The sequence below is a fragment of the Gallus gallus genome, chromosome 5, assembly GCF_016699485.2.
Source record: "Gallus gallus isolate bGalGal1 chromosome 5, bGalGal1.mat.broiler.GRCg7b, whole genome shotgun sequence".
Classification (NCBI taxonomy): Eukaryota; Metazoa; Chordata; class Aves; order Galliformes; family Phasianidae; genus Gallus; species Gallus gallus.
This window is the reverse complement of record NC_052536.1, coordinates 7,746,634-7,760,208: the sequence shown is the minus strand read 5'-3', so window position 1 is coordinate 7,760,208 and position 13,575 is coordinate 7,746,634. Positions and strand designations below refer to the sequence as shown.

Here is a 13,575-nt window from a genome sequence, read left to right as displayed (position 1 = left end):
TGTCATTCAGTGGCTGGTTTTTGGTGGTGAGCTGACAGTTCTGTAGCCAAGGAACATCTCCAACTCGGAAATACTTTTTGTTGTTGTTTTTTTCTTTCTTTAACTTATTCGTGGTTCCCATGGATTTTGGAGCAACTGATAATATCAATACTCCAATGAGCCCCAGGAAGTATTGCATGCTAACTTGAGTTTAAGAATTATAACAATAGAACATGATTCCTAAAAGTGTGTATATACACACATGAAAATATTGCTCAGAATATTTTATTTCTATGATGATCAGCAGTGCCACACTGTCTTTGTTTTCAGTACATTAATCCTGGTTATCGATCTGAAAGTATGATGCCTGCAGATGATGGCAGCTCAGCCAAATGACTTACTGTGGCTTGGAGCAATTGCTGTCTTGTGGCTCTTGTGTTCTGTTTCTTTCCCCTGTTCAGCTCCTGGATAATTGCTGCTGCCCCAGTAATGAGAGAGAAACCACAACCTGCAAGGTGCTCCTGAAAGCTTTGGTCCTGAATTGTGACAGTTAACATCCCTGCTCTTCTTTTTTATCCTTTCCCCGAGACGCACCCTGGGCAGTTTGCTTCAGCATGGCCTTTGTTTCATAGTTTTGCTTAAAAAGAGGAAAACAAACATTAGTTTTCTTTTTTAGACCAATCCTGCAGGGAAAAAGTCAGTCAGTCTCATTTTGGTATCTGCTGTTCTCTGGCTCTCACTGCATGGCAGTGAGGTCTCTCCAACTGATGGCTTGGGGCAGTTAGGTTTGAGCAGCAGCAGCAGTGCCGATTGCTTTTCTCTGCCCTCTACCTTGGTTGTGAGTGGCTGCAGGAAGGGGTTAGCCATGCCTAGGGAGGGGGCTCCCACTGCAGAGAGCTGTAAGGCGTAGAGGCCGGTTGGCCCCTTTACCCCGCACTCTGTGATGGGGAGAAATATTGCAAATGCAGCAGCACATCCTCGGGCACTGCTAAGCCTGGCTCTGCTGTGAGAGCTCAGAGCCCATCTCGTTGTCCTGTTCTGACTTATCCCTCTTCTCAAAGTGACATAAACCGACAGTATTTCCATAATTGCTGACTAAGAGTCTGCCTTTTCCTGGATTGTGCATTTGTTCTTTTTTCATGGTGTACTTACTTCCATAATTATGTCTCCTTGCATACAAAGGGAAGGCTGTAGTAGAGGAAGTGCTGCTGCCAAATGTGGCTCAATTTTGTTGGTATAGCTACATCCATACCAGGCATTTTGCTGACTGGCTCTGTCAACTAGTGAGTTCACTTTCTTTGTTTGCTTCTCAGGCACAGTTGTGCCATATAGGTTTTTCATGTGACCTGAGGAATATGCAGGGCTTTGATGGGAGTGTGATGTGGACCCTGGCAGCTGTGTGATGCAGGGTGGTGTGGGAGCTGATGTAATGTCAGTAGCTCACTGGGAAATAGCATATTAGTCACTGTCTGAGGTTGTCAGACTCCTGTCCTAACATCCTACTGAAAGTGGGCAATCTTGTGCCGATAAACCAACCAGCCCACTGCCTGTTCTGCGATAAGCTGCTATACCTCAGCTGTTCAGAGTGTGAGCTTGAAATTTCTTAGTGTCATAACAGGAAGAGAAAGGCAGGACTTGCAAAGAGATTAAAGTTGTCTGTTTAACAGTTTTCACTGATGGCTTTTTCATAACATCATTTAACTTGAATAACGAGCACCTTTTCTTAAGAGGTGCACTTAGTTGCTGGATGATGTTAAATTCTTTATGGTGTACATTTTTCTTTTTGTGATCCCAACCTTGGAGAAATATAAGCATAAGCTGTCTACTGTTGTTTATATTGTGTTTCTAATTTATTACAGCAGAGCTGAGAAATGTTCTTTCTTTCTGTTCAGTCTAAGCAAGAGTTAGATTTTATTAACTTGTTTACATATATCGTTAGCCCCCCAAAGACTGAGGCTTAATCGTTAAAAGTTGGCTTTGAAGATGTTTACTACATGGAAACTTGGGACCTTTTAATAGAGCCTTTAGCACCTCTGCTAGAAATAATAGGTTTTAAATACTTAACTGTAAGCTACATTCTTTAAACAAAAAAAAAAGACCAGGACAAAACCCTCAAGTTGAATACTTCTTTGTTTAACTATCTAGAAAGCTCATGATAAAGTCATCGGCTTCCCGTGGTCTTCGTTGCACCTTACAGGAAGCTTGCATGCATGAAAGTAGGAGGTTATGTGGGAGATGCTAAGAAGGAAAGAGAACGAGATCTTGAATGTTACTTTTTTTTTTTTTTGCCTCATTTTGATCCGTGAACAGTTCCTGGAAAAATGGTCTACCCTGTAGATGGCACTTCCGCTTGAAGAAATACCTGTCCATCCTGCTTATGAGCTCTGTTTAGGAAAGCATCACTCTTAGGTAAAGAAACTAAGCCGATGACTTCAGCTGTGTGAAGTGATCCGTGTGTCTGTTCCTGGTTTATTAGCCATTTAGGTTCTTTCTGGAATCCAGTGCAGGCACACACGTAGTTTAATGCGAAATGACTCATAATGAGAAATCAGTAATAAATTATTGCTAATGATAAATATCATTGCTGTGAACTTGTTCACATTTTTCTCCAGTCCATGAGCATGAAAGCTCTAGGGTATGTGGCAAGCCCAGCTGGCTGTCAGACGTGGGTTTAACTGATTTCAGCCTGAATGATCTGTAAAACACCCAGGTGTGTTTGGGTGCTCTCTGCCTGTGTGTAAACGTGTATTCATGGGGATGCTCTTGCTAGATAAATGCATTTGAGGCTTAATGCGTGTAGGCATCAGATTAAAAAAAAAGAAAAGAAAAAAACCTCCCCAAAATGGTGTGAGATGCCAAGTTCCACTTTCCTACATCAGTGTGTGGCCTACGAGCTATGTCAGACACACAAGCTCCAGCTATCTGGGTGAATCCAAATTACAAATGCCTCCAACGAAGAACTGCCCACCATTATGGACCTCATCGCCGAGTCTCATTGTCTCAATAAGGTGGCTTATGACGGCTTGCAAGACTGCTTGGTGTTTCTGGAGCTCCCTGCACAAAGTCAGCCTTTGTTTTAGCAGTTTTATGCTAATGACTGTTGGCATGCGACTTGCAGCAGCAATGTGCATTGAGAAGACTTAAATTCTTCTTCCTATGGTCTGTCTACTCCCACTAAGTTTTCATTGTGTTTCCACTTCTCTTTTTGTAGTGGAAAAGATTTTTGAAATGAATGTTGAAGGACAGAGCTTGGATGTTTTGCAGGTGTTTACCATATGAAACAGGAATTGATAGCAGGAATACAAAGTTGATTGTAAAACTTGCTAGAGGTGATGTTTAGCTTCATTCTAATATATTGACTACTTTAAATCTTTTTGTAGTAATAAAAACTTGCGTATTTTTGCTGTATATTTTGAGTATAACATGAAGTAAACCCAGAGAGCAAAGGTAATGAGCAGCACTTCTATAAACAAGTCACAATCTGTGTAATATAAAGGATTATCTCCATGATGTTAGCACCATCACAGAATAATAATTGGACTAATCACTGGACTCAAAAAATTTAGAGTTACCATTTATGACAGCATAGGTGTTATGATGCCATTTGTTTTTTACAACTCATTCTTCAGAAATATGTCAGTGTTTCTGATCAGAAGTTTGAGTGTGTGCTGCTTCCACATGCTTGAAAACATATGCGTTGCTGTTCATTTGAAGTACTGTGCCTGAGCTTTGCAGAATGAGTCCTGAAGGGTTTTAGTGATGCTCACAAGGCAGGACTTCTTGTGCAGGCAGAGGAATGGTTCTGCTTTATCTGAACCCCACTGTAGTGGGTGTGGGCGCCTGAGCCTCCATCCAAGGCATTATGCATGTGGCCCGTTGGGCAGCATCCTGGGCTTTGTCCATGCCAACACTGTTTGCATGAATGCAGACTTGCAAGTTGCTGCCTCAAGGGACTGATCTTGCTTTACTTACGTCTTAGTGTATGCCTGCTGTAAAACCAGAAACTGCAGACCAGCAATATATAGAAATAAACAGGATTATTTTTAAATCTTCATCTTTAAATTGCACGGAATGAGACTTTATCTATGTGACAGATAAAATAAAACTATCTATCTGTAGGATTTCATGTTTCCTGGTTATGTATCTAAAATTTTAACTGCAAAACTAGTGTGCTTGTGTGCATGCTTCCAGCTATGTTTTATTATGGGAATATTCCAGATGTGGCAGGTTAAATCAGCACAGCAGCACTTGTTTGGAAGGCTGCTTGAAATGTCTCGTATGACTTCGGCAAAACAAGCTGATAGCGTGTACAGTAACCTTTTAAGTTCATAGGCACAGAGTGTCTCAGTAGGAGCTGTTTTGAATTCCATACTTGGCCTGAGAAGTTATTTTGCAGGAGTTCTGTGCAAGTCAGCTCTTTTTTTCTGTTCATTGATATTTCTGTTAGGGTTGTGCATCTTAAGAAATGTTTTCCAGTTGTCACCAATAGAAAACAAGTATTTTAGGCAGATCTACTTTTGTGTTTTTTAACTAGTTTCATAAGCAAAGCAAGGGAGAGCTTCAGCTGTTACCGGAATCATATTATGTCAGTTCCAGGAAAACATGCAAAGAAACCAAACTACCAGAAAGCTGTGTTTCCTCCAGATATAAATATTTATATTTAAAATGGCCACCATGAAAACGAAGTGCCCAATGTGAGCAGTAACTAAGCTGAAAAGCCCAGAAGCATCCGGTTTCACATGCAAATGTCAGTTATTGTAATGATTTTAGACTTACATAGCAGGGAAGACACAGCAGAAATACTGTAGTTTTTACTGGTGATGATGAAGTGCCAAAGTGAGTGGTTTCTATAGATGCTGCAAAATCCAGTCATTCATTCCTGTTGATGTTTTTAACCTTAATCAAACAATAAATGTATTGTATCCTGCATGCTGAACTAAAGGCTTAATAACAGAATTTACTCCTGGTAAATTAGGGCTGTATTGAAAATGAAATCAGGATTAGTGGTATTGAAATGCTAAGAATTTAATTCCTTTCCAGTCTCTCTGAGGAACTTGTTCTCAAGCATTAGAAACAGCAATAAGATACTAAGGAAGGACTTAAAAGCGCTGCAAGTTTGAATTCAAATTGGTGGTTTTCTCCCTCTCCAATAGGACAACTAAGCTCCAAAAACTTTGGAGCGTGTTGCCTCAAAATGCTGCTGACAAGCACTCTGCAGTTATTACTGTCAAAAGTTAGTCATTTTCATTTAATGACTCACGTATGTCAACTTCATTGTTTGCTGTACTGTGCTGAAGGGTTTCGTGTGCAGACGTGAACTGGCACTGTACACTGATTTACTTAGTGATAATTAGTGAAATTATCCTGATAGTGGAGGAGTTTAGTTTGCCACTCTCAAAATCATCTGCAGGAATGCCAACCGAGATTGCTAGCATTTGTTTTCCTGTGTGTTTGTTTGTATATGTACCATTGCTTTAATTTCTACTTTTTCCTCTCCTTTTTCCAGTGCCTTCCTTTAAGTTGCAGTAGGATCTTCACTTTCTCCTTGGGTAGCTACCAGGGATGAACAGCAGTTCTCAAATTTTCTCATCTGATGTTCCTGTTTCCTCACTGACTGGAGGTAGAGAGGGGCCAGGTTATCAAAATGCAACCCTTGTTCTTCCCAGTGTCTGCAGCTCGAGGCTGGGAGCCCTCCAGAGATTCCTGTAATACCATGGGAAGCTGCGTGGACAGACAAATTCTCACATGCACTTAATACGTTGTACATGAGACCTATTGTTAGCTACAAATCTGACCCAGAGTGACCAATACCCATGAGTGCTTCAGTTCTGATATAAGAGAACTGTCTCCAAACTGCTTCCTGCTCTCTAATTCTTTTTTGTGGTCCAGTTTGATACTGGGCTGAAGTACTTCAGTACAATTTCAAATGAACTTTTTTTTTGGTGTGTGTGTACCCAGAAGTTTAATAGTAAATATGAAAAGCATAGGTTATGGTTTCAACATCAGTACTCACCTTGAGTAGATTTTCAAGTCTCTACTTCATCCCCCGCATGACCTACATGATGAAGGAGGAAAAAGAGTAAATGATAGTATACTAAGAACTCAAATTTTTTCCCCAAACATGTTGGGTTTTTTTTGTTGTCTTTTGTTGCTTTTTTTTTTTTTTCCAATACAGATGAACAGTTTATGTATTGCTTCTCAAGTTTTTGAGACAAATACAAAACAGGAAGCCTATTGTTGTTAAGAGTTACTCCATTCAACTTAGACTTTTGGACTTCAGAGCATTATTTCTAGTGAGTTGTGTACGATACTGCAGTGAAATATTGCTGGTTCCTCTGAAGAAAGCACGTAGTTTTCCATAAGCTGCATCTCCTTTTAGGACCATTTTCTTCTCTGTCATCTATCAACACAGTCTCCATGCCAAAAAAAAAAAAAGAAAAACAAAAACAAAAACAAAAAAACATGGTGTTTCCAGCAAGCCAAAAACCAGTAACCAGAATCTCCCTTGTCATCTGGCCTTCCCAACCACAAAACTGGCTTTTTTGGAGAACACGACCTCTGACACAGAAAGGAGAAATGCTCTGCTGGTGAGCGAATGTCTGCTGAGATGCTGCACCACAGCTCTACAGGGATGTGATGGGAGCATTTTGGAAGTTTGTGAGGAGAAGATTTCGTGCCAATCAGGAACAGCCTCGATCATGGCTTTGCAGTGTTGGAAGAGGAAAGTGTTAAGACTGGGGAAGGTCTCCCTTCGGCAGTGAAAAGGCAGGGGAAGCACAGGCCTGCTGCACACAGTTGTGTGCGTGCATGCATGTGCAGCACAAGCTTGCATCAAGCTAGAAACGTTTTCCTGTCCTTCACTTTGCCCGCAGTGGCTCCTGCCAACTCTTCTCTCTGTTTTCCTCACCATTATCAGCCCTATGCTTTTCCTCATAGGTGGGTTCAGGTACAGCTGTACTTTTTTTTTTTGGCATTTTCCCTTCCATCACCGGATGGAAACAGCTGAGGCTTATAAAAGTCTCCTCTCTGTGTAGAAAAATTAAAGAGTTTGTGATTGGACTCTTATCAGTTATGCTGGAGTTAACTTCTACAGATGCTTGTGTTACATGAACAAGATAACAATCTTGTGGTGAGCTAGTGAAAACAGTGGAGAGGAAGTAACAGTTTTATAGTTCCTAGGTCAAAGTCATGTAGCTGTCCACAGTACAGTGTTTCAGTGACACTTCCCCCTTCACCAAGAAAAAAAAGCATACTTTGGCTTAATCTTAAAAATCTCTCTTCCAGTTGCATAAGTCTTTTTGGTTTAAATTGGTGTCAGACACTGGGGGACTGTATGTCAAGCTGTTTAAGCTGAACTCTAGTGTCTAACACTGTGCTGTTGCTCTCTTCGGTTGTCCTATGTTGCCTTTGTCTCATAACTACACTTGTGGATAAGGCCAGGTGTACATTTTTTGCTGGATCAGCCTCTCTGTGTGGCAGTCACCTACCCTTTCCCTTTCCCAATAGAACTTTGGTTCTATTGGCTGGTTGGGGGCTGATCTGTAGCACTACCTTCCCAAATCGAGGGCTGGCAAGAGTTGCACTGGTCCTCCCTCGCCCACCCGGGCTGGGGCAGCCAAGATGGCCAGAATCCATCCTGCTGGCATGCAGTTGTTAGAGGATTTTGCTCATTAATCATCAAGGGCTTGAGCCTGGAAAGTTTCTGGACGTCTTCAACTCCTCTTGAGTCAGTGGGAGTTCGCAGCACTCACTTTTTTTTTTGAAAAAATTAGACATTCTGGAAGTGGAGGCATATGAAATGTTTGTGATTTTACTTCATGAAGCTCTTCAGAAAAGGGCACAGAACATACTATAAATGAAGTATTCAGAAGGGAAAACAAAAATTTCCTGACTTATTCTTGGCACTATGTATTTCATCATGACATTTGGTCTAAGAAAATGTACGAGCTCTCAATGTTGCCAATTTATTTTACCCACAAACCAACAGCAGACTGATGATGTGCACACAAAGGTTATTTATTTTGAGCATAGCTAGGGAATGTGAGTGTTCCAAATGCTTCCTTATATCTCCCCATGGGATCTGTTTAATATGTTGCATAATATTTTTCTGTATCTATGATAGGCATGGTAGATCTCTTAGTTACTTAAATATACTAGTTGTGTTTCCCCTTTTCTTCTTTGAAGGAAATGTGAGCGGAGAATGAATAGTTTGTGAACAGTGTTAAATTAAAAAGTATAACTTCAAAGGCCCTTATAGCAATTTACTCTAAAGCTATCAGCCAACAGATGATGTTCCAAGCAAAATAACTGATTTTGTGAGAGGTTAGGCAAGCATTGATTTAGTTGTTGATTGCTTGGACTGGTAGATAATTCCTTAATAGCAAGAAAAAGAAGATAGGACTTGCATCTCTGGACTTGAGTTCAGGTAAGCCCTCTTCTGAGGACAAGTTTAAACATAACCTATAATAATTCCCTTGAAAAATATGAAAGCCGATTGAGTATTTTCTTTGGATCTTGGCTGACTCCAAAACACTCCCCATTAGAGATAGAGAACAAGGTTAAAAAAGGATAAGGGAGTGCCACAAGGAACGTATTTTAGTTCTTGAAAATTTATATTTATTTAGAATGGCTTTGCTCTTACAAAGTGTAAGAGTATTTGTCTGGAATATCGGCACAGTTTGACGGTGATCATATTACTAGGAAAAGCCAGTGGAGCTTAGTGGGCCAAATGTAATTACTTTATATCATTAGCACATGACGAGGTATGACTCCAATCACGTAACTTCAGCATTTACTGTGTGGAGATAAAATTCTTTTCCATTTGCTAGAGTACCAAACTCTTTCTTATTTTTGGCAAGAATTGTAAAAGGGGAGTTGTGTGAAGTTACTTGTGTTCCATTTCTTCTGTTCTGGTGTAACTTGTTTCTGCTTCGTTTGTTGTGTACGTTTGCTTGGGGCAATTGACTGGGCCAATTCTAAATTTATTGGCTAAGCTGCACTCTTGCTCCTAGCTTGTGCAACGGAAGAAAATTCCCTAATATTGACTTTTGGCTGCAGGTTTCTAAGGATTCTTAAGACCAAAACATTACTAAAGATGTACTTGTTATGACTTAAATTTTGGTTAGGAAAAGCACCTCAGTATTCATTTTTTTTCTTGATCAATTATCTAAGACTCGTTAATGAATGCAAATTGAGGTAATTGTTGGGCTGTGTGTGAAACTGATTGTTTTTTGAAGCAGTGGTCATGCATGTCTGTGAGTCTCATGAGTCATCATGGAGTACGTGTTATGACAAGCGCAAGTAGGTTTCTTTGTAGCGCATCTTAAATGTCACTCCTGAGCTTCTGTACCTGGCTGGTTGTCCAGCAGTCATATGCTGTCTTTTTATATTCATATTGAATATGCAGTTTATGGAGTTAGTTTTCCCAGGCAGAGCATGCTTTAACATAACTTGTCTTTGTCTTTTCTAGGAATAACATGCTTGGAAGTACTTGCTAGTGTTGGTTACCTGCACCCTAGCACAAGAGCTCCAGCTTGACTCTTTTCAGCACTTCTGTCAGAACATGGGGGAAAACGATGATGAAAAATACAGCCAAGCTGGCCAGATATTTGAAAACTTTGTCCAAGCATCAACATGCAAAGGTACCATTCAGGCCTTTAATATTCTCACACGCCAACTTGAATTAGATCCTTTGGACTCTAAGAACTTTTACAGCAAACTAAAGTCAAGAGTGACCACGTGGAAGGCCAAAGCTTTGTGGAACAAGCTTGATAAAAGAGCAAGTCACAAAGAGTACAAACGTGGAAAATCTTGTATGAACACTAAGGTAAGTGGGAAGTGTCATTTTTGAACTCTACAGTTTAGAATCTCTTTAACTGGTTGATCAGCAGAAGCAGGGTTTCTGCCATCCCATGCAACATGTGTATCCATGAACATTCCCCTTCATATACTTCTTGAAACTTTGTCTAGCACCACATAATTCAGACAGATTTTCAGATATTTTTGTTCTGGAAACACAGCACGTAAAAGCAGTTCTAAAATCACCCTCTTACAGTCTGCCTCAGCCACAACAGGAAAGTTTTCTGTGCCTCTTTAGGCAGTAGTGTTGATCAGCCATAGGATGTAAGCTCATAAGGCAGTTGTATTTATTAATTTCAGGCTTGCAAGAACTGCTTGCTTCATTAAACAGTTTTGCAACATGTCAGTCAGTATATATTCAGCAGGTGCCTCTGTATTTCAACAGCAGCTCCTAAATTGCTGCTTGGAGGCTTAGGGATCGGTCTTTCTCATCTAGCATTGGCTCTATTTTCTAAACAAAAGCAATAAATAATGCACTATTTAAGAAATCAAATATTTGCATGTAAATGCTTTTTTTTTTCGTCTCCAAACAGTATATAGATAACTGCCATAAGGTAGTTACTAAAGAAAGTGGTCTGCATGGTTGTGAAAAGGACAGGAAATTATCTTCAACACACGGTTCAAATGCTGTATTTTAATAGAACCACTGGTATAAGTCATGTTAAAACTGAAGGTTCGTGCCATCTTATTCCATCTCTTCTGTCACTGGTCATTTTTAATAGCTTTGTGTCAGAGAAGTTCAGGTATTTACTGCCTAATAATAGCTAAACTTTGCCAGTGAAGGTCTGATTTTAAGAAGCTACTTGACTGTACTGTTGTAAAACAGAAAGGAATAGCACCTTGGGGTGTACCTAGACACCGAACTGTGGAGGGTCTTTTAGTTTGAACTATTGCTGAAGTATTCTGTGGAAGTGCTACACAGGCAGTGTTGATGGTCCCTCTTGCGCATCGTAGAATTGAGTCTTCCAAAAGCATTAGGGAGAAGGATATCATATTGCCTTCAGTACATTTAGAGGTCTCTGTTTTTTATAAATTTCATTTCTAATAAGCTCCCAATTGTTATTAACTTTTTGTAAGGTAATATCCTTAGAACCAGTTTCTTTAGAAGAGTTATTATGTCATTACAGCTCTTTGCACTACTTTCCCGACTGCCTCTGTTTTTCTTCTTTCCTTTTTTCCATCTTTTCCCTTTGTGACCTCTGCTTCCTCCCTCCCTTTTTGATCTTTTGAAAAGGCTTTGAGTATGTCATTGTGCATCTGTGTGATAAACACAGACAGGAAAGGGAAGGAATGACTGTGTGTGATGTTAACAAATTACAGGAGATGTTCTACATACACCTCACTTGCACATAGAGTCCCAAGTCCAAATTTCCATGGTTAGTTTGAGGAAGTATTTACAACACAAAGCAGTTTTAAGACCCATGTGAAGTATGAAATGAAGCCCTGCTCAATCAAGCGTGACGTTACAAAGCCAAGGCCTGCTTCTGCAAAGCCCTTCAGCCAAGTCATTAATTTCTGTACATGGTGAAGAGTCATGGAAATCAGCTAGAACGTGAAAAGCTTATTGCAGTCTGCATTTTAAGGTTGCCAAGTAAGTGGCTAATCAGCACCTCGAGCAGTGTTGAAAGTATGGTATTTCTACTCTGAGAGTAAAGATTTATTTGTAGTGGCATGGTGTAAATATTTGCAGAAATTAATGGGCGTAAGCTGTGCATATGATCAAATTGCAAATGAATGTAGAATGCCTGTGTATGAATAGGATACATACAGATACTCGGTGCAATACTTAGATGTTCATTATGAACCTGAGCCATGCCTTGACCTGCACTTCAATGTGTCATCACTGATTTAACGAGAGAAACATGAATCTTCAAATTACCACAAATGAGAGCAGTAACCACAGACTGTGGGCTCTTTGGGGATATCTAGCAAACATTCCTCACGTGTGAATCACAGTCTGCTATGAGAGCCTATCAATGCAATATGAATGAGAGGAGACACGTTGCAAGGAGACGGCAAACTCCCTGATCGTTGCCGTGGTGTACTCTTGATAACTCCACTTACAGATAGGGAATTATCACAGATGCTGGCATACCCAGGCTACAGTATACATACCAGGATTTTCCTTTTGTGCAGTGGGTGATTTCAAGTTCTTGTTTTTCTTGCATGTTATGCCAGTTACCATTTTCAGTAAAGGAGCAGGCAAACAGGAGTTGTGCAGATGAAACTGAGCAGAGCCTCGTGCTCACCTCTGTGGAGTTGACTGGGGACTGGAAGTGGATCGGTTGGAGTAAAAATTCTAGTTGTTAAGGCAGCATCACAAAATAAGCCCTTTGCTGTTACAGTTCTGTAAACAGAGCCAAGCCAACAGTCATTGTTTAAAAATAAAAAATGACTTAAAGGTTGTGACCATGAGTTCTATAGCTGACTCAGCAGGTCGTAGTTCTCAGATATGGTTTTTCTGTCTGGCTTCTAACAATCTTCCCCATCTTTGAAAGAGATAAAATGTAATCAGGGCCTAAGCTATTCCTCATGCATGCGTGTGTCTGTTGTGGGGTTGGGAGGATTAATTGCTTTTTAAATCAAAAAAACCAAGAACCTGCTGCCTCACTCAGTAACTGGTCAGTTTGTGCGCAGTACTTAAGAGCTGAATGCTGTCCTTGTTGTTTGTTGGGCTGGGTTTTTTTTTTTTTTTTGGTTTTGTACTTGTAAGATCTTCAGCGACACTTAAGTTACTTCCATTAGAGTAACAATATACACAAATTTCCTACATGCAGAATGTTCCACTCCAACTAAATAACAATAACTCGTTGTTAACTGTTCTTGAAGAACACTGCCAAGTAAAGCTTTCAGAGTTTCTGCGATGGTATGATTTTAAGCTGGATGAATAAAAACAGTTAAACCATTTTCGAGAAGTTCAAACCCACTGCTATTTCAGAGTAGAGTTATTTGTGGACTTTAATTTTCCCTTTCTTTGTAGGGAGAAAAAAAAATCACTGCAGAAAGGCATGCAGAAAACTGTGGCAGAAACTTTTTTGACACTATGAGTCAGTCTGTATGAATGCTAAATTTGTATCAAACATCTTCTTACTTCCATGACAGACTTATAGATTGGGAATTAAGCTGTTCTGAACTGCTGGTCCTGGAGCTGACATTTTCTGACATTTGGCAAAACTCCTGAAATCATTCTGTGCTTTTTCAGATACTTCCAGAAAGAGAGCACAAATTAATTCTCATGGTAACACTTGCCACTCGTTTTCATCTTGTACTCGTCAGTTTGGAGGAATCTGCACAGAATCTGTAATGATCATTTCTTTGTGAAGTGAAACATAGCTGGACAATCAGAGAAGGTTAAAGGTTTAACATACAATGTTCACCATGCTAGCAGCTTGACTGTGTCTCTACATTTTTGAACATGGAAAGCATAATATGGTAAGAAGCAAGAATTCATCCAGCTGTTTGCAGAGTGTATTCAACAGTGTTTTCAAGACATACATGTGCTCTAAACGTTTATTCTTAACCTCTCTGTATGGAGTAGATTCTTCACTTCAAGATCTGCTGTCAGTTTACCTGTCCGAATGATACAGAAACAATTAAGTGCATATAAAGGAGGCTCCCACTGATATTTGAGATGTATGCCCATGTATCAGAGGGCAGGACCTGGTTCATGCTGAAATTTTGGCTCTCCCACGACAGCAGATCTGTGCTTGAAGAGAGCAGAAATCTCCGTGTAAACAT

The 13,575-nt window shown here is 40.1% G+C and overlaps 1 protein-coding gene across 43 annotated transcripts in view; it reads left to right on the top strand.

Moving 5' to 3' along the window:
- MICAL2 (microtubule associated monooxygenase, calponin and LIM domain containing 2) overlaps positions 1–13,575 on the top strand; it is a 159,770-nt gene that overhangs the window by 51,942 nt on the left and 94,253 nt on the right. For all 43 annotated transcript variants that reach the window (XR_006939411.1, XM_046942224.1, XM_046942222.1 and 40 more), the window contains one exon: positions 9,449–9,805. Coding sequence is in view for 42 of the 43 variants with exons in the window: in XM_046942224.1 (XP_046798180.1) it covers positions 9,542–9,805 (264 nt within the window). In the remaining variant the exon portion in view is untranslated. The remainder of the gene's footprint in view (positions 1–9,448; positions 9,806–13,575) is intronic.